This window comes from Mastomys coucha, unplaced genomic scaffold (genome assembly GCF_008632895.1).
Source record: "Mastomys coucha isolate ucsf_1 unplaced genomic scaffold, UCSF_Mcou_1 pScaffold18, whole genome shotgun sequence".
Classification (NCBI taxonomy): Eukaryota; Metazoa; Chordata; class Mammalia; order Rodentia; family Muridae; genus Mastomys; species Mastomys coucha.
Window position 1 is genome coordinate 56035977 of NW_022196900.1, and position 21856 is coordinate 56057832.

The 21856-nt window shown below is 39.3% G+C and overlaps 1 protein-coding gene and 1 long non-coding RNA gene across 4 annotated transcripts in view; one reads left to right on the forward strand and one right to left on the reverse strand.

Annotated features, from left to right (window-relative positions):
* The window catches only part of CUNH1orf87 (chromosome unknown C1orf87 homolog), a 71017-nt gene extending 61629 nt beyond the window's left edge, over positions 1-9388 (reverse strand). For 2 of the 3 annotated variants that reach the window (XM_031376808.1, XM_031376810.1), the window contains exons 1-2: positions 9330-9388; positions 7675-7807 (exon numbers count right to left, since the gene is read on the reverse strand). In XM_031376808.1, the coding sequence (XP_031232668.1) occupies positions 7675-7781 (107 nt within the window). In that variant the 5' untranslated portion in view covers positions 7782-7807; positions 9330-9388. Of the gene's footprint in view, positions 1-5630; positions 5659-7674; positions 7808-9329 lie in introns of those variants that run through there. The other variant, XM_031376811.1, reaches the window with a different exon arrangement.
* A 9862-nt stretch (positions 9389-19250) lies between these two features.
* The window catches only part of LOC116095447, a 30310-nt gene continuing 27704 nt past the window's right edge, over positions 19251-21856 (forward strand). Inside the window, exon 1 of the long non-coding RNA XR_004120596.1 lies at positions 19251-19389. This is a non-coding gene — a long non-coding RNA (uncharacterized LOC116095447). The remainder of the gene's footprint in view (positions 19390-21856) is intronic.

The following is a 21856-nucleotide window of genomic DNA, read 5'->3' on the forward strand; positions in this document are numbered from 1 at the left end:
TAATGCAATAAAAGTTTAAAAAAAAAAAAGAAAAAAAGAGTTTAACATATCCTGTACCTTTACGATTTACTTTGTCACAAACATTTTTATTGGTTTGAATATTCTATTTTATGAAGTATGTTCATTTGGTGCTTAGATCCATGCCATTCTCTTGCCTAACCAACTGGCCAGGTAGGCTCTGTTAGCAGCTACCTCTGACTCTGGATGGTAGCTTTGTGGAGATGGTTGTCTCCCTGCAAGTTGCCTTAGTCTCCCTGTACCTCTGTACTAAAGGCCGCTCTCTTCATTATGGTGGCTTGCACTACAGAATGTTCCATTTAGTCTCAGTGGCGTTCATCTTGTGATCTTTTCAGACCTAATGCTGATAGCCACTTTGCAGATGCTGACCAATCATCCTTGTGCTACACATCAAAGTTTCCTGACTCTGATTCTCTATCTCTATAACTATTCCCATCATAACTAAAACTTCCTTATTGTGGAAGGTAAATGTGAAAATCTGTTTCCTATAGCTATCCAGACTTACAATTTGTGAAAAGCTATGAAATTAACTGTCACATTCAGCAATGACCATTCCAACAGGATTGAATCATAAATATATTACTTAGGCAACAGTTATTGGTTGGTTGATTGGTTGATTGACCGAGGCACTGGCTTTATTGGGCTCATATCAGGAATCCATTGGTCATGAGGACCTCCATGAGTGTCCTGATCTTCTCCACATTCTTTTTAGCCTGCTTCTTAAGCCTAATGATCTGCTGCTTCGTCTTTCAATAGTGGATCTTGGCTTTTCCCCTATTTCTCTTTAAGAGTGGCTATCACTCCCTGATACTTCCACCTAATCTCATGAGTTTGATGCACCAGGTAAGCAAACTTTCTGGTAAACTTCAGCCACAATAGCTTTGTTATCATAGGATAGAGGCATCCTATTGAGGTATTCCTGGACAGCTTGGCCTTGCTTAGTCTCGTGGGCCAGCCTTTCATTATGAGCCAATAAATTCTGTTCCAGTCTTGGAAGTGGTAGAGTTGGGTCTGTTGTCAAATTTTGATATAGGTTTGCTAATATTTACCTTATTTACTTGCAATAGCTCTGTGCATGCTAAGTGAGTTATTTTTCCTAGGGTGTGAGTTATAGGCATTTCAAATAAAGCTTGGGATTTGAGTTTAAAGCTTTCCTCCTTTTTTTTCTGAAAAAACAGAATTTAAAATGATAAATTGACAACTTTTACCATATAGTCTCAATATCTGAGGTCAGTGGGTACACATTTTCCTTGTTGTTCCACAGGATGTCATAAACTGAAGATTTCTGTCTGTGCCTTATACTATGTGCATGCATTAACAGCAGCAGTATCTTACGTATCTTTGTACTTCTCTCAATACATCAGATAAGCACAAATTCAAACAGAATGAATCAACAAAACCCATGGAGACAGTCAATACTGTCAAGTTGGCAGCATCTAGAATCAACTAGGAGACAAGCTGCCTTGCATGTCTATAAGAGAGTTTCAAGATTAGATGAATTGAGAGGGAAGACCCAGCATAACTGCTGGGCTGGAGTTATGAGGTGAGTAAGGTTCAGAAAGCAAACACAGTGCTTCAGAAAGCACAGTGCTCTGTGCTCCTCACTGTGGATGCAGTATGACCAGCTGCCTCATGCTTCTGCTGCAGACCTTCTGACTGAGAACCAAAGCAAACCTTTCCATCCTTGAGCTGCTTCTAGTCACATGTCTCATCACAGCAAAGAGAAATTTAACTCATCTAGCCACTACAGGTGAAAAGAAGCAGCTAAATGCTATAGAAAGGCTTAGGATAGAATGATTTTAGCAGATTCATAATTTTGAACTTATGTCAATGGACACAACAAGCATTTGCTCTGATGTTCACTTGGGTGTTTTTTGAAAGGTTTATTTATTTTTAATTTGTGTGCATGAGTGTTTGACATGTATGTATATATGTGTACCACTTGTCTGTTTGGAACCTTTGAAGGCCAGCAGAGGTTGCCAGATCTTCTGGACTTACAGACAGTGGCAAACTCCCACAGGGGGACCTGAGTTCTCTGCAGAAGCAGCAAGTTCTCTCAATCAGCCCCAACTGTGTATTTTAGAGGAGTATAGGTGATAGTTGTTCTGCTTATATACCCTAGTATTCAGAATTGAACTCTGAGTCTGGCACACTCTAGATAACTATTCTACCATCAGGTTTTATTCTCAGTCCTGTAATATTCCAACCCATCCATGCATCATGCAGTGATATAAAATTTTTACAGGACGAAGTTTATTCAGGGTTTATCCAGAAGCTACGACTTTTCTTTCCTAGATTAATTACAGTGCCCGAAATGGTATCTCTTTTCTTCTGTCACTCCCAGTTTATCTGTCCTTCAGCAGCCAGAACCATGCTTTGGAAAGTGTAAATATATTGTCCATTGCTCTCAGTTTCCCAATAGATTCTCATCCTGCAGAAAGAGTTCACACCATGGTTCACACAGAGTCTAGGCTGAGCCTGTTGGCCTCTCAGGCCTCACACATTTGTTGTGTTGGGTTGTTGTTTTGCTCAGTGTATTCAATCTCATGCCTTTCTTGTTTGTTGCAGTTGCTAGCAAGGTCAATGGTCTGGTATCTGAACTTTGACCAGTACAAAGTTGCAACCTCTTCTTCAGAACACAAAGAGGATGCATGCATCTTTACAGTAAAGTGGAGTCTAGTAGGATCATGGCTGCTGGAACACTGGTAAGGTCCGCTCAGGTCCTCTTACTGTCTGCTGTGCTGTAGGCATTCTTATGCATGAACCTGCTCTCTTTCCACAGAGACACAGGCAAATGTTGCCTGTCCAGAAAGGCCTTTTGAGAATCCTTTTCCTCTTTTTCTGATTATACTGTCCCCACCTGAGTGGTCACTGCTTGCTGTGTCTCCTGCCACCAATGCTCTTTGTGCTCTACTGAATCTCCAAGGCTCACTTATCAGAAAGTGCTCATTCATACCTGTGGAGAGCATGGTGATGGTACCGCAGGCAATACATTAATTTCTAAATCTATTGAAACTTTAAACAGTTTGAAAAGAATCATATAAAATTTATTATTGTAAATGACTTCAGAGGACTAAAAGTGACAAAATTTTGTTCTCTAAGAGAGTTCTGTGAGAAAACACCAGAGAAATCATGGGCTTATAATACCAAGGTAAACTGTTATAAGTGAGTACAATTCTTCCCCCTTAAAACTTTGCAAGTACTCTACAAAGTGTCTAATACTGCTCTACTGATAACACAGCATCTAAAGAACAAAAGAATTTTTTTACTGACCTTTGACAATGGAAGCAATTATAAAAGTCAACATTATTTACTGGAAGAAATTTCTTAGAATATACACATTTCAGTTCTATTCATGATTTTAACATATCAATTTATTATCAATTTAATACTTATTATAGCTCTGTCCTAAGGGTCTTCTCTAAGGAAGACCCTGCTGCTTCCATCTTTAGTGTGATGGGGTTCCTTGTACACTGTATCTAGAATAAAGTACAGTCCTCCTTTGAGTACTGACTACAGGGATGGAAACACATCTTTCTGAGTATCTTAGTGCATGCTCAGCACAAACCCAGAAACTTAAGCATTTAACTCATGCAACCATGACCATACACACTTATGCAAGGAGAAGCCTGGTATGTATCATATTGGTTTGATTGTTAACATAGTTTCTTGCCAAGATCCCTCATCAATCTACTACCTGTATCTTTACTACCATGAGTAACTGGTTTCCCTTGATTTTATGTTAGTACCACACATAAATCCTCCTCACTTCCAGAGGGTAGAACTCCTAACAACAATTATTTTGATGTGCATTTTAGTTTTAATATGGTTTGTGCCCTCCAAAACTCAGGTTGGAGTTTAATCTCCATGGTGAGATACTGAAGGTGAACATTTAACCAAGCTATTGTTTTTAGAGTGGGAATGTCATGAAGTGTTTTGGATTAAATTAAATTCTAGAGTAAAATCAACCACATGATAGACTCATGGGATCTGAAAAGAAGAATGGAAAGAACAGACAAAATAAACATAACGCCTACACTTTTTTTTTTAAGTGCCATGCATGTCTGCACAGTTTTAAGACTGCCAAGAGGAATACCATCATCAGATGCAAACTCCCTCAACCCTGGACCTCCAGAACCATGGGCACAAATAAACCTGTTTTGGTCAGATGTATCTGGTCTGTGGGACTGTACTTTTAGCAACGGCAAAATAAAAAATGAGGACATCACCTGCCTCAATAGTATGCCTTATATCAGGCCATTGTGAGAAAGATGATTCATCAGAATTGACAGTAGCACATCTTTTGGGCCTCACAGTCCCAGCAGTAAGGGGCAGGACTGTATAATTGAATTTGTTTTTATCTGCTTTTTGTCAAGGTGCTCTGGCCCTTGGAAATCACTGCTTTCATGTTTAGTCCTTAAAATTGTTTGGCTACAATTTGCCCAGGGGTTGTTCACCAGCCTCTGGATGTCATCCCCCATTTTTACCCTCTTTTGTTTGGAGATGAGATAAAGGAATACTTTCCTTTCAAGGAGCTATCAAAAGCTATTCAGAAATCCTGAGTAACATCTGCATGCTATTTGAAAGCTTGAGATCTCAGGCCTGAAATCCTTTAAAGCAAGGAAACATTGTTAGATCTTTACTTTTCTTGGCAACTGTGTTACTCTAATTCACTTACTCAGCTTTCAACATGTAGAGAACTTTGTACTTTCTGCTTAGGATACAGTTTTGTCCACAGGACTTCACAGCTAAGGGGAGAGACAGAGATATAGGAATTCTCAACACAATAAAATACAGGGGTATTATGGGAGCTATCTGGTACAGTAGATTTGTATTTTAGAAGAATCCTTCAGGTCATGGTGAAGAATGGGGATTTTCACACTAGAATGTGTAGGAGTCGATAGGGAATCCATTTAAAAAGCAATTTTGGCTTAGTCCATCTGCAGAGGGAACTTGGGATCTGCTCAGGTGGGATGGATGTTGGTTGTTCATGCATGACACTGTAAAAGCAAGGCTTCATACAGTCCACTAGGGGACAAGAAAGGCAGAGGCAAAGAGTTAACTTGGAAGGCCTGGATGGAATCTTAAAGGGAAATGATGACAGTACAAACCACAGAAAATTTGCTTCATTCTTCAAAGCACATAGATTAAATTTCTTCATGAAAAGTAATTCTATTAAATAGGTCTTGAGTATATATATATATATTTATCTAATACTGAATGTAGAAAAGAGGAGAGGTGACATATGCTCCAATCTTAAGTATAACAGCTTCCCTCAAGTTACCTTATTTGTGGTACAGATAGGTGGTTGTTTTGGAGTGAATTGTGTCACCATCAAGATTACTATGCTTAAGTCCCAAATCTTATTATACCTTACACACACACACACACACACACACACACACACACAAACACACAAAATATATTATATTAATATAATGGGTCTGTAACCCACTTGGCTAACATCTTTATAAAAAGGGGTATTTGAATTTGAATAGAGGTGCAAACATGGAAAAGTCACATAGTTCCAAGTCTCTAATGATAAGCAAGTGCACAGGGCACATGGAAATCCTTTTCTGGTACATCTAGAGGGAATTCTGCTGGATGCTTACCTGAGTGTTAAATCTCTAGCAGCCACAACTGTGAAAAAAATAAATTCTGTAGTTTCTGGCACATTGACAGACTAACAGGCTTATACACTTCTACATCTTCAAGTTTAACATAGTATTTCCTCTTCAATAATGTCCTACAGAAAACCTTAGCTAAATGTGTTGCCACTTCTTTTCATTGTTTTCTTGCTTTCATCTTTAATTCAGGTTTTCCCTTTGATGACACCTCTTTGTTATTTGGTTAAGCTTCTTATGCAGATTTTTACTAATTAGTTCAACTCAAAGACACAACCTTTCCAGATTTAGCAGCCCTGGGTTAAGGTATTTGGGTACCTAGGGGACATGATGGCTGTTGATTACCTTTAACTCAGCAACAAGTAGTCTGTTGACAACCCTGTTCACTCTCGAACTGCAGAAGATTATTTTAACAAAGCATGTTAATTGCCTCTGGCAGTCAACAAACAACAGCATGAAGTTCACAGAAAACCGTCTCACTATAAAATAATACCACTTTTATAGTGTTTCATGAGCAAGAACTGTGGCTTCTACTTCACAGTTTACTTAGTGTACCATTTATTCCTTTACTATTTAAATTAAGCAAAGGCTCCCCCTCAGTTTCCTTTTAGAAACAAACTACACTTGACACTCTTAAAACAAGAGTCTGAATAGGATGGAGCTAGTCATCTTTACCAGAGAAACAAAAGGTATGGTGGCATTGGAGTCCTTGTAGGAATATACACCATTGCTAATTCTCTTTGCTTTTCATTTAGTGACAGAAGATTGGTAAAGATCTTAAAATGGTCATTTACCTCATCACAGTTTCTTCATCTATAAAGTAGAATATATCCTGCTTCTTAGGCATAAAATATAAATGAAATGAAAACCTTTTCATAGACTGGTATATGGTTTTCATTAAACACTTTGTATCCTTGGAAGGTTGTACTTCAACAATAGCAGAATCACTTATTAGATGCATGAGATATCCAGGGCCATGCAAAATGCCCACATACTTTTAATTCCGTCAACCTTCTATGCAGGTGTCATTAAATTCCTACTTTATAGATTAGAATAGAAGACCAGATATATCACTACATTTTTCTCAGTGTCAGCTGACTAGGAAGAAACAGGTCTATGACTAAAACTCCCATCACTCTGCTATGTTGGAATTACTCTGGGTGACAATGCTGGTAGTGAAGCAGCAAAAGCAATTGGTGTTGCATATCCATTTTGATGACAATGGTCATAGGACCTTCATTCAGTGACTCTGCATCAGTTAAGTTGGACTCCAGATATTTTTAAGTATGCTCTGGGTGATGGCCTTGACTTTAATAAGCATGACTTTCCACAGCTATGTTCAATGACACAATAGCAGAAAGAAACAAAAAAAATTATCTTTGGAGGGAAAGGCAACTAGCTACCAACTTTCTGTAAGAAAATAGGTCTAATTGGTATTCTTTTCTTCTAATAACAGCTAAAAATCTAGAGGAAAGTGCTTGTCATGCTCTTCTGTGCCAAGTACCTAGTTAATTTTGAAGATGTCTGAACGACCCTCCTCAAACATTCTGTCATTAATGCAACAGTGGAAACACGTGTTTGGCTGAGCTCTGAGAAGTTTGCCTAGAGAAGGAACAAATGTAAAAAGAACAAGGGAAACCTTTACAAGCTAGGATAGGTTATTAATCCCATCCTTGTAATTCACAATTGACTAATAGTCTGCCTCCCTATCTCCCTCTCACCACCAAATTAGTGCATGTGGTGGCTTACAAACTTGACTAGGAGAAGCAGCAATACTCCATTAATATTTATAAGTGTCATAATGTGCATATTACCCATCTATTTGGAAAATCAGCCCAAGTAATTAAAGAGAATTGGGGAATTATAAAGATGAAAGTATCAGAAAAATTGTTCACGGAGTTATCAACACTCTTTTATTTCTACTTTTACATTTTAATGGCTTAAGTTAGTAAAGATGGCACTTTTAAAAGTTCTTGGTTTAAAAAAATGATTATTATCTAAGAAACAGTCATTTTTCAGAGAAGAAACTTACATCATTGGCTTTTCTACGAAGTATCGAAAGTGTTTACTTCCAATAATTTTCACTATCATCTCCGGCATTGGCACTGAACTGTGTGGGGTCTTCCAAGTTGAAGACATGGTCCCTCTCCAAATCTTGTCAGATCCTTAGAGAAGGAAAATAAACCAGTCCAAGTAGTTATGGATTTATCATCAACAATAACACCAGAACCTACTGGCATTATTCTTGTGAAGGGATTGCATAGACTACTTTATTCCAGTGGCTTAATGAAAGATATTTGAGAAAAAATCAAGAACAGTACAATCATGATATTCCATGAATTTTCCTAACAGCAGAAGATGAAATTCTTATGTGAAGAGTGTAGCATCTTTGTCCTTTGAGAAGTCAAGACTACAAGTCTAAAAATCCTTGTTAAAATAGCTCCCCTCAATCCTTCCCAAATAATTCAGCTGCTTTATGAAAGCTAGTCCTTATCCAGTTCAGATATAAGCAATTTATTTATTCTAAATGCTTTTTGGAGAGGTCTTACTTTCTTTCTAGGGGGTGGAAGCTCCTATGCTATGTACAAATTGTATTACATATGCTTCTCTACTATTAAATCATAGGGCCTAGGAAGATTGGATATAAAGGGTGTCACCCTATACTCATTTAGCATTCTCAATAAAATTACTTATTACATCCTTAAAATTATATTCGTGGTGTGTGTGTGTGTGTGTGTGTGTGTGTGCGCGCGCGCGCGCGCGCGCGTGTTTATAATTCAAAGAAGAACCTGCTACAATCAGTTTTCTGCTTCTCCAATGTATGTTCCAGGAAATGAACTCAGGTTGAAAGGCTAAGCCATCTCCACAGCCAGGGTGGGAGATATTCTTAATAGCCACAACCATTCTTGCTTTACCAGTGAGGGAAGTGGTATGTGTAGCTAGATCTCACAATCTGGGAAAAAGGACTGCAAAGCAAGCGCACTGAGTCCTTGGGAGACAACATCTTTCTGACTTCAGGGCCTGGGATGGGACTGTCCTGAGGGCAGAGCAGAAAGCCAGGCTTTAGTAGAACACTTGAAGAATGGACACTCAGCTCTGATACTCCTTTGTCCCATTTGTGAATTCAAGAGTAATTCCTGTTATGCTCAGAGACTTTCTGTGAATGCAGAAGACAAAGTGATGGAAGAAGCATTTCATATCGAAAAAGGGATATGATCTCTCTAGTCTGTACCCATAGCTATGGACTCTGCAAATGAAAACCAGCTTGAGATAACCCCTGGGTGTTTAAGCCGGAGGGATGCTAGGTGAACCTGACTGACTCCTTCTTTTCAGAGAGTTCGAGAAACCTCTAGAATTTACTCTGATTTAAATGCTGGCTTTAGAGATGGGAAGTTAAAGTCCAGAGAGGGTATGCTGCCTCACCAAGGAATTCCAGATTGGAGGGGGAAGGAGAAGGCAGAGGGAGGTCTTTCCAGTGTTCTGTTCTGACAGCTACAGCAGGGACCTTCCCAAGGTTTCAGTTCACTTAGTGTGACAGAACTAACACCCTAAAAGAGACCTCAATCCTGCCCACCACCAGGCTCTTCGAAACTACAGGTGTGGAAAGCCAAACACAGATTTGAGACTATCTTGTCCTACTTGCCCCGCAGTGGGCCATCAAGGGATCAAACGGGCAAGCAGTCTTACCGCCAAAGTGGCGCTTCCTATCCTGGGAGCTCAGAAGCACGACTCCTTCTGTCTAAAAATCAACCCAGAACGTTGGGTGTGGAGCTCAGGAATCCAGCCAATCACATGGCCGGCTCGCGGTGGGGTGTCGCAACCCTGTCGCTAAGGACGCAGAGACTGTTGCTGGGCGGGAACTAGACTTCCCCTCACCACTGGCAGCCGCAGGTCTTAAAGGGTAAGGGGAGAGGCCAGGTATCCCAGAGTGTGGCTGCTGACTGGAGGGAGTTGTGTGTTTTGAGTTCTGTGCTGAAGGATCCCTCTGCCTTTCCAGAAACCCATCTTGCTCACCTGCAGACTGCCCGGGCTCTTCTACTAAGACCTCCTTCTATTTTGTAAAACTGGGTGGGTTTGGGGGAACACCCTCATAGGAGCTGGGGGAGGGAGGATGGGATAGGGATATTTTGGGGGGGGGACCCAGAAAGGGGATAACATTTGAAATGTAAATAAAGAAAATATCAAAACAACAACAAAAAAACCCAAACCAACCAACCAAACAAACAAACAAAAACCATTTGCCTGAAACTGGAATCTTTAGGCTAACCCACACTTCTAGATGCATGACTTTAAGTAAACATCTTCTTTGCTGCAGGAATGTTTCCTGCAGTACACTGGCAGAAAAGGAGAACAAACGAAACCATGATTTTGTTGACATTAAATAAGAATAGTCCACTTACTGATGTTGTAACTCAGTTGATAAGAGTGCTATCATGTATGAAGATCTGGATTCAGTCCTGAGTATGAAGACCTGGGTTCAAACCTCCACTCCACATGAAACTGGTGTGATGCTGAGTGCCAAGTACTCAGAGGACAAGACCAGGAGTCCAAGGTCATTCTTGACCACTTATTCCAAGTCAGCCTGGGCTACATGAGATTCTGTTACAAAACAAATAAAAACAAAGAAGGAAAACAACATAGCTCTAACAATAACCTTCAATGCCATCGCTATGCCAGATGCCTTATTTGAACTTCGGAAGTATTTATTATTGACAACTGCCAGCTAAGTGTTTTACTTTTATTTTAAAGGGAAAGAAAATAAAGTTTGGATATTGAGAAATTACCAAGACCCCAGGAGGCAAGTGAAGGAGCTCAGCTATCTCAGAGACTCTCCTCTATTTTTTTTCTCAAACATCTCTTCAGCTCTAGAGGACCATGGTTTGCATATTTTACTCTTAATGCAGATCTCTCAACTCCAGCTTAAATCCTGTGATTTCTGGGTGAACAAGTTCCTGGGTGGTGGTTCTCAACCTTCCTAATGCATGAAAGCTTTAATATACCCCCTCATGTTGTGACCCCTTTCCCCAACCAGAGACTTATTCCTTTGCTACATCATAACTCTAATTTTGCTAGTTATGAATTCTAATGTAAATGTTGCATGTACAGGATAGTTGATATGTGATCCCTGTGCAAAAGTCATTTGAACTCAAGAAAATTTCGAACCATAGGTTGAAAACAACCTCTCTAATCACTAGTAAGCCTAAGGAAACTCAGTATAACTCAGTATATCTATCTTCCTGGATAACTTTTCCATCCAACCCAGATTTCTAGGTTCTCTGTACTGTGTTTACAGACTGTAAATGTGAGTAGTGACACTTTAAGTTGACTCCAAAATGATGTCATTGTTTGTTCCAGCTCCAATATCCAAGGACCCATCTTTAGGCCCTGGCTTTGCTGTGTTTGCAGTTTTGCTGCAGCCCCTGCTGCCAGTTGTAGGAAGAGAAAGAATGCCTTGATTCAGAGCCTCACTCTCTGGATGGCAAGAAACACAGGCACACGTCATGATACAGAGTGCAACTCCCTCTCCCACCTGTTTGGAAGGCAGCCCTGTTGTCACACTGCCTTCCAAAGGCCCAGCTCTGAAAAGATCTCCCCTCTACTTGTGTCTCAGAGATCATCAGCCTCAGAGACCTATAGTCTTCAGATTCTGTTCTCAGGATAGACCTCTTTCTGCAGACTCTGCAATTTTGGTTTGCACAAACCTATAGGGAGTAGAGCACCCACTGGGGTTAGTCACTCTCTATAACTTCCCAGCCTCCTGGATAACTTTTCCATCCTACCCTTTCTCTGGGTTGCTTTTTTCCCACTCTGAGTAATCTTTGTGAGGTTGTCACTTACATAGTTCCCCCAATACTACACCTTCCTAGGACTGATCCAGACTATTGATCAACCGGCTTTGGAAAGCAAAGAGGCTGGACACTGGTGGAGCTATTCCAGTGAGGATGGGCGCTGAGATTTCCAGTGCATGTTTGCATCTGCAGATTCTGTCAGGAAAGCTGGTTAACAGAGAGAGGCAGAGCTGAACATGTGGCAGGTGGAAAGCAGAGGACAGAACAGAGCCTGGATCCAGCTCTTCCTGATGGGGTTTAGTGATCCCAGACCCATGTGTAAACAATTTCCCCTTTGCTGACGACATTTCAAGATGGACCGTCATCAATATTTACCCCTAAACATTAGTTTTCCTGAAAGTTTGGGTTCTTCATTGCTTGGCTATAGCTTTAACAATGGCCAGCTTCAACTAATGACCTTCCCAGGATCTATTCAGCCCTGTAACCAACTTGATTGTTTTTAGATGAAATGTGATATATTTTCCAAAACTAAGGGGACTTCTCCTTTGCTGCTTCTGAACCCATGAGCTTCTATTTAATTAGTCTGTTAAGTGGAGACAACTAATAGTGGCTGTTTCAGGGCTGCACTCCAGGCACCAGGAAACATCCTCAAACAAGTAATAGGCTGACAATAGACTATGCATTTACTTGTAACAATGAAAATAACACAGTGAATATTTATTATGTGCTCGAAACAAGAGTTTTAACATCAACACTCCATATAACAGTGGTAACAACTTTACAAGGACTATTTATTCTCCTGTTTTAGAGAAGAAGCTGAGCTTAGCAAAGACACCTTGCTTGTGGGAATGTAGGTGGGGAGTCAGGTATGTAAGGAAAGTCCAGGTGTGCCTGATGCCAGGAATCGCCAGCCTTTTCCCACAATTCCTTTGTGGAGTCTAGTTGTTGTCATTCCTGAGTGTTAGTGTGTTCCTGCTGCCATCATAATTGTTAACGTTCTTGTTGGTGGTCTTTTGAGGCTTCGATCTCTTCCAGCATTGCAGGGGATACAGCGATTCTGAAACAGGACTGTGGATTTTCATCTCTCACTCTGCTTTATGAAATGACATAACCAAAAAACACCTCCCCTGTGGTTTATATTAAACAAGGCAAAACAAGAGGCTCTGCAGTAAATGTCTCCCTAAGATTAAATACTGTGGTTAAAACCACCTTCCCTGGATTCAGCAGCTTTAGATTACGAGTCACCAGAGAAAGATTCCACAGAAACATCTCCATCCGATAGTCAGCTCTCTCTCTCTTTTTCCCCCCAAAGAAAGATGAATTGCTGTAATAAGAAAACAAAAGAGTGCCCCCTTCCCAAATGTCAGGATGTTCCATTACCATCAAACAGGGGAGGGAAGAGAAAAATGGGTTCCAATGCTTTTCTTTGGTCCATATAAGTCAAAGTAGAATGAGTGTATAAACAGGAAGCAAAAACCCCTACTCTTTGAACAGCTTAATCATAGATCTATAAAAATGAGGCATTTGCAGTGAAGTCCCTGACCAACAGGGAAGACATCAATACCAAGCTGTATTACAAAAAAAAAAAAAAAAATTGTGGCTTGTGCTGTTTAGTTCCTTTCTTTTCTCCTTCCCTGCTTTCTCCCTTTCTTTCCCCCCTTCCAAATCCTCTTTCTCTTTTCCTTCCTCCTTTCGTTCATCCCTTTCTTTTCCCTCATCCTACCTTCCACCCTCTTTCTTTTCTCCAGGGGACAATGGTCTGTGTTGGTAAGGGGACATCAGCTGATAGGACAAAGCATAGCAGGTTTGTTTTAGAACAGAACAGAGAGTGGTTAAGCCCATTCCTCCTCTAAGTGCTTTCTCAACTCTGAAAGAAGACTGTTGCAGGCTGACAAGATGGACAAACTTTGGATGCTGCAGTACCAAAGTGCCACAAAATGAGTAAATTCAGTAGGAGGGATATGTCCTTTCCCAACTCTGGAGGCCAGCAGTCCATGTTAGCAAGGCTGGTCCTGTCAGTACAAAGTGCCTCTTAGTTAGCTATGAACGGCATGCCGGCCATTCTGGCATTTCTTTCTTGACTTGTACATAAACGTGAGTTTCACAAGATGCTCTTCTTTGCTGTATGTGTGAGTCCACATTTTCCCTTTTTACACGGACACAGGTGATAGCGGTCTAGGCTCTTATTACCCTGTGACTTCGTCTTCTCTGGTGTTACTATCCGTGTTCTATACAATATCACAGTGGGAGATACTGAAGGCTAGGTTAGTGCTTGTATTGATAAATACAGGGATACACAAATCAACCTTGAACAATCTCAGAAACCTGATTTGCACTTAGCATGCTTCTGTTACTTCTTCATACATACAACCTTTGCTTTTCTGTGATCTGATTTCTTGGATAATACTTATTACATAAATACGAGGACAAGATGTTTAAAAGACTCTAAGAAAAATGTTGGTACATGTACAAGGTTGCTGTCATTATATTTGCCTTCTGAATGTCCTTTATTAAGGCCTTTCTGTTTTGCTCCTAAGCCCTTATGTCTATGTATAGTATTTCTCTTCTTAGTCAATTACTGGCACATGCAGTCACATGTTACCAGGGATGACTGCATTCTTTTGTGGACTCTGTTTACTGAGAAACAGCAAAGCTTACTCATGCCTCAGTTCCTGGTTTGTAAGATTAGCTAAGATTTGATTCTATTTGTGAAAATACGCCACAATGTCTCCTGAACTGACCCACTGTTATCAATAAACTAGCAGTTTAATAAAAATGCTTTTCCCATCATAATTACTGCTTTAGTAATTTACCCCTGCTCAGTAGCTTTTTACTTTTCTTAAAAAAAGTATTAAACTTTCTCTGTAACAATTTCATCCATGCATAAGATGTCATTGTGATCACTATCTTTCCCTCCTCTTTTTTAATTTCCCTCCCATCTTAATCAGACTCTCAACATCAAATCCATTTTGCAAATTCACAAGTTTCTGTTTTGTTTTACCTACCTAGCTTTGTCCAACTACTTAGTCTATCTCCCTTTAACCTATTTTCCAATTGAAATTACTATTATTACTAGAGACAGGTTCTTACTGTGTAGCCCTAGCTGTATTGGAACTCACTATTTAGAACAGGCTTCAACTCACAGAGATTTACCTCTGCCTCCCAGGTTCGATTGTTGTAATTAAAGGCATACACAACTACACCTAGTTATATAACTTGCATTTTTAAATTTGGTTACACAAGATACTAGGTGTCTATGTGACTTTTTCATATAGCATTTGTTTGTCACTTTAGAGCAAAAATTAGTGTAGCCAGCACAGATCCAAGACTATTAAAACCAATCAACTTTTTTTTATTAGAAAAAGATATATAATGCAGAATCAAGTAAACCTGTTGCTTGGACCCTTACTCAGAGGTTCTATGGTTCAGAAGCATAATTCAGATGAACCTGGCAAGAGGTTGAATAACTATAAAGTGTGATAACAGAGGCATAGGAAAAGGAACAAGAAAAACCCCAAGAATTAACTATACAATAGAAAGCTTCTTCTGCTATGGATTGTCAGGAATGTTACTTGCTTTTATGTTTTAAAATATTTAAATAGAATCAGTACTTAGAATGAACATACTCCTCCATCCCTTCATATGTTGAACAATATCCCTTCCTCTCCAGGTGATAGTCTTAGGAACTGAGGCTCTGGAGAAGGAGCTGGTGGCTCTGGAGGCCTAAATGACTATAAGTCAGAACAAGTCAGAGCTCTGACTCTGAGGCCAGAAGCTTTGGATTCAGCTGGGCCTCTTCCACATCCATGGCCATTTGTAGTTAATATTATAATCTGCCAATAGTGGATATTAGCCATTATTCCTTCATCCCTTTTTGGATCAACTTTTGTTACTGTAAACCAATATTTAACAAGTAAAAATTCTCTCTGGAGAGTTTTATACACTCGCCAAACATTAATCACCTTTAGAGTAGTAGTATTGTCCCCATTGAAGGAAACAGTGATGGGAGAAATCAAGCACTTTGTACAAGATGGCAGTTGGACTGACTCCTCTTTGTATGGCCAGTGTCTTGAGATCCCTGGGAAGACCAAGTACACAGGTAACACATGGGCATTGCGCATCATGGGTCTGGATGTATCTCATATCCTCTATGAGGCTACCTGCATTTGTCAGTTAAAGCTTCTTACTTCAGTCTGGGGGTCATAGTTGATTCATGAATACTTGAGAAGAGCAAGAAATCTGGATCTATTTCCTAATACTACTTCAGGGTCTGAAGGAAGGACCTGTGTATATTCAGGACATTTCAATGCCTAAAATCGCTATCACTCATCAATAAGCATAAGTTTTTGTGGGAGAAACAGAAAGTGATCCAGAAAAGGGATGTCTCTTGATAGCACTTCCAAGTGGTCTGAATTGACCTTTGTGGTAAAACTCACTGGTAAAGAAAGACCTGTCAAACATATAATGAATATAATTTTAACACATTATGAGTTATTGAAGATACAGTGGTGAATCAAACTTCAGAACCCCTCTTTGGGTAGGAAAAATAAAAACATATCTACAAATAAATACAATATGGGGTGTTAGATAAGGATTAGGCACAAGAAGTAAATAATAAAAGCAGCAAGACAAGAAAATTGCTTCAAAATAATGACACAAGGGAAGATTTTATTGAGTTAATATATAAGCTGCCTTTAAAAGGTAACAACTGGCAGTTAAAAAGAAAAGAGAAAATAAAACAGAGGGAATAACAAAACCAAAAATTGTGATATGGTCAAGGAACACCCTGCTTTCATCTGGAGAACTGGGAAGGGTGTTGACTATTCTGAATATTGTATTATAATGTATATATTTGTTTTAACTTGGGAAGAAATACATGCATATTTCATATGTGATTGAAATAACTTATTGTATTTTTTTCAGGACAAAACAAATCTCATAAGCTAACGACCATGCATTACCTACATCTCAGCGCTTGTAGAAATGATAGTCAAACCTGCAAGATGGCTCAGCACATAAAGGTCTGATGATCTTAGTTCAATCCCTTGGAACCATAGAGTGAAAGGAAGAATCTAGTTTGTGGACACATTTCTGTAGGACAATTATCCTTGATCTGTTGGTTCAAATATCTGGTCCAAGTAGGTTATGCAGCAACTTCTCTCATGCTTCCTTGATATCTGTAGAAAGAGAAAAAAATGTTGTAGAGTTACCTACCTTAAGAAAAATTGTTTGTATTATAAAAAACATATGTACTGTTTCTACTTGCAGTACAATGGTTAAAATAAGTGAATCTTGCCTCCCTAATGACAAAAGAGGGAAGTTGATAAGTAGTTTTGCATGTAGCTGGAAAGAGAGAAGAGTTTAATGATGAGCTCCCTTGTCTATCATACTCTACTTGTATACAATTCACTATAGTTCTGGACAAGTTAGTATTTGCAAACAGAATGTAGATATGCAAGCTTTCTAAGAGGCTCTTAATAGGATCTTTCCATCTGTTGCATTTACTCCTTTCAAATAAAGAAAATGTTGTTTACTGTTTATATCTACTCACAGCACATATTGAAAGAAAGTTGCCTACTTATATCTGTAATCTGCTTGTTATTATCTCTAGACGGGTATAAATTAGTGTGCATTGCATGTGATGTGGACTTTGCTGGCACACAGCTGACATCTCCTTTGGATTCAGCTGAAAGCTTCATCCTTAACCATGATCAATCAGCTTCCATGTCACAACAGGCTGCAAGAGGATACAGTGCTTGGAAAATAAAGTCCTTGTGTACAATGTGGACACACATCCATATGTACGTACCCTCTGCTGCCTGATAGTTTGCTATATTACCTCAACATCCTTTGATTTTCGATGTGATAAAACAGAGTTGTCATGCTTTAACCAATTGACAGACAAAATGAAAAGAGAAAACAAAACAGAGGGAGTTTGGGATCAGAAAAGATGGTCTAGGAATCTAATTCTATGAACTAGTTGCATTGTAAGCTTGAGTGTCAGTTTCTTAAATTCCTATTGATAACAATAGCATTGATGTATAACATGTTACCTGAAATCGAGAATCTGGAGTGTGCCAACTGTTTTACATATCTTTGACTTTCTTGCTTGCATGCTTCACCCTTTCTTTCTCTTCCCATCCTTCCTCTCTCTTTCCCTCCCTTATCGTGATGGTGGGTGCTTTCGTTCTTGACACAATTCAAAGAACTGACCTAAGGACTTAAACACATTTGTAAAAGTAGCAAGAAAAGTTTATGTAAAAGAAATAGTACCGGTCAGATCTACCCTGCCAAGATTGACAGTTGGGCCACATGAATGAAGATACTCAAAGATCCTGATTATTGTTTTTTAACTCTTTTTTATGGGATTCAAGAGGATGAGTTGGTTTGATAGAAGTCAGATATTCATTCTCTATAGTGCATGTCCTTCCCATAATGCATCTGATTATAAACATATGCATATTCAATTATTCATAGCTATAAGATGGTGAATGTGAGGTGTCTGTAAATGAAATTATAAGTTCTTGCTTGTCCATATAAAAGAAACACAGTCCCTGTGTTTTATTTATAAGCTGTAAGCCTAGATCAGGCAGATTTTGGAGCTATTCTAACTTACATCCCAACCATATGTCCCTTGTTACTTGCTGTTTCTCCTAGCCATGTTATCATGGTCCATCTCCTATCGTGGCCGCTTCCTCCTCCTCTTCCTTCTCCTCCTCCTCCTCCTCCTCCTCCTTCTTCCTCCCCCCTTTCTCTCTTTCTCACTCTCTTTCCTTTCCTCTTTCTCCTTTCTCTACCTGCATCCCAAGCCAGTTAACTAAAAACTTGCCTAACCTTATCTAATGTCTAATCATAGGCTTTAACCTTTTATTGACCAATTAACTTAGGGAGCAATATTAATTAGCATCACTTGGTATACATGATCTCCTCATTGGAGGCAGCCAGATCTTGGGGTACAAAATTCAGCATTTAAACAGAAGCAACATTAGAGCAAACTCCTACAGGGTTCTCCTTAAAAGTTCACATGAAGACTCAGTTTTGTCTTACTATACATTTACCCCAAATCAGTTCAGGTTGGTTGGCTTTGGATACATTGGGGATGTATTGGAGAAGAAACTCTCTAAGTTTGACTTTTGTTAGGGGAGAAAAAGCCTATGATATTTTTAAGAGAAGTGTACTTATAGTATAGTGGAGGTAGGGTACAAGGTTATCAGGTGAGTTTTTAGAAAAATGGGCATGTATGTAGAATGTAGGCAGGTAAAGGTGTTTGGTCATCGAGTGCATGCTTAGAAGATGGGGTATGCATAGCACCGTTGAAATAGAGTTCCATCTTGCTAAACTATGCTTGTGCCCTATGCTTACCTGACTTCCTCCTTCTCTTTTTCCACCTATTTACCATCCATCCACACACACACACACACACACACACACACACATATGCCAGTTGTCAACACATGCAAAGAAAATATAGCTTATCCAGTTTGGAGGAAGTGGAAGAGGAGATTCCAATATGATTATAAAATGAGATTTACATATACCTTCTAAACTAAACTGACATGTAACACTTAGGGTGGGAATTCAGAAATGGGTTTTTTTTCCTCCGTGGGTGGAGAAAAGTTGCAGAGGGAAAAGAACAAAGTAGCTTTATATGAGTGGGACTAAGGCTAAAGTAGGAAAAAATGTTTATCTAAAATCTAGGTCTCAGGCACCCTAGTCTATACATTGCTAAGGAATGATTATGGAAAATATGTGGGAGACTGTGAAATACACTAACACATACAATACTTATTGAGACAGCACGTGATTGTCACTCAACAGAGAAGTGATGGGAGATCGTCTACATTGGCATGAGGCCCAGTGTGACCTCCACACTCTGGGGGTCAAAAGAAAGGCATCTCTATGATCATCTCCCAAGAAAGACGTATTTTAAACTCTCTGGGCAACGACATCCATGACAGGTAAGTAGTATTCTCCTTGATACCCCCTCATCTGAGACTGGCAAGGCAATACTATCTTCAATTTTTTTTCTTGATATTCTCAAGAGAGGAAGAGAAAATCTACAAAAGTAAAGCAGCGATGTGTTGGTGAGAATGATCCTAATACCCAGCAGGATACTTTGGTATATATAAGATGAAATGTCTTTACTATCAGATGCATCAATTCTAACTGAGGTCCTGCTAAGAAGGCCCTCAGAAACTAGGTAGAGAATGAAGTAAAGTTGCATAGTTGTCTCTGTTGTCTGGGTGAACCCTTTTTATTTCAGTTAAGACAGTACTGGCATTCTTCATTTTAATGGACTTTCCAGACCATTACAGGCCATTTAGAATTCCTAGGAACCAGCATCTAGAAGTGTGACACATTTGTTGTAGTACTTCAATTACTGATCAAAGGACTCTCACTCAGTATGGCTATGTGGGCTGAGGGCCAGTGTTTCTATGGGGACCCGTGCAGTTTCTGCAGTACAGACCCTTTCTATTTGTGTGCCCAGTACATGTGACTGGGTTTTCTTGTTCTTTGGTGCTTAGTGCCCTTGGCATCTCCCAGGCAGGAGACCCACTTAATAACCCATTATTCTTGCTAGGACAATCAGACTCCCTAAGGTAATTTCTGTACTCTCTTGAGTGATTGGACTTTGCTCTTTAATATCACCACCAATGTCTTGGTCCCTGCTCAATAAATACAAAAGATCACAATTCTGATAAAAGTAGATCCTTCTGATCTTCCTAAAACTGAGTTCATGACAGTGGTTTGGTCAAGTCTAAAGGACAGACTTCTTTGAGATATAGTTCTTAGCTCAGAGATACAAGCATCTGCAGAATAAAATACCAAAGGGGGGTATTTTCTTTAAGATCATGCCATTGTCCCCTCATCCAGACAAGGCCAGATATTTGTCAAATGTGGATATTACTTTTCATGTTACTGTGAGACAATGCCAAACTGAAGCAACTTAAGGAGGAAGAAAGGTTTTATTCTGGTTCTCAGTTTGAGGATAGCATCTTCTATCACAAACATAATGTCATGGCTGCAAGAGTTGAGACAGATGATCCCATTTCATCAGCAACCTGGAAAGAGAGATTTGAATTCAGGTCACAGTGTTTTTTCCCTTGTTATTCAGTGAAGATGTCTAGCCTGCATTTAATGTTGGTCTTCTCACCTCAAATAACTGATGCTAGAAACTCCCTTATAGAAATGCCCATAGGTTTGTTTATCTGTAATGGAGTTGTAGATTCTCTTATATGGACAGTCAATGTTAACTATCATACCACATTTCCTGATAAGCATTAAGTGCTCTTCCCCCTGGGGGACTATGACTATGCAGGGGGTAGGGAAGGATATGAGAGTGGGTGAGCTTTCTTTCCATGATGTGATAAACAAGTGTGGGCTAAGGACAAAAATGGTTGCCCCTTTAATGCATTGTATAGTGCTTCATTGATTGTCATGATTAGTTATTTTCTATTTTGTCATAAAATTAAGTCAAGTGATCTTAGAAAAGAGGGGATCTTACCTAGGTTACCCTGTTGGTACATTATAGAGTCTGAATTTGAACTTGACTTAGCTTCTGTCTTAAGTGCTTTGTGTATATTGCTGTATATTGGTATTCTTGTATATTTACTTATGTACACATATAGCCATAAATATGTGATATATTACATATAAATATTAATATGCCTGTCCATGAATGAATACAGACACCTAGATGGAGCTTTTAGTTTTCAATTTCCTTCAAGTTTTGTCTCTTTGCATTGGAGATTCAGATAACTTCACCTCATAAAATCTTCAATAAGATATCATTGCTTAATTTCAAATATACACTTCATGTTTTGTTTAACATTTGTTTATATTATATTAACAGGGCTGCCCTAGCAATGTCTCTCAAACCATGTGGCATATACAAAAATTTTTGTTTCAGTTTTGGAAGCTTGAAGTTGAAATTCAAGGTCTGGACTTGATTTTTCATTCTCCATTCTATAAATAGACACTGTCTCATTGTGTGCTCATGTTCCTAGTGAATCTCAGTTTAAATATACTTTTCTTAAAGAACACCAGTCATACTGGATGAGGATGTACCTGGTGTCCTCACATTAGCTTAGCTTTCCTTAATTCTCTGCATCTGCACAGCCAGATTTTGTGACTAGGGTTTTGCTTCTTAAAATTAAAAATAAAAAACACCCTCTGCTTAAACCAGCAGCACCAGTGCTGCCAATTCTAATCTAGACCACTTGGTGGCAGTAAAGCAGAAATGTCTGCAGACAAAGTAGAAATCCCTTCAGTGCTGTAATACATTTTATAGACCAAGACAACTGCAGTTGTAAAACATTATCGTGGATCAATCGACATATTTTCTGATCAAATCTTTATAAGGCTCAAACAGGCTCATAAATACTGAGCTCTCTGGTTTGGCTTACTCATGCTTCATGCTTCCAT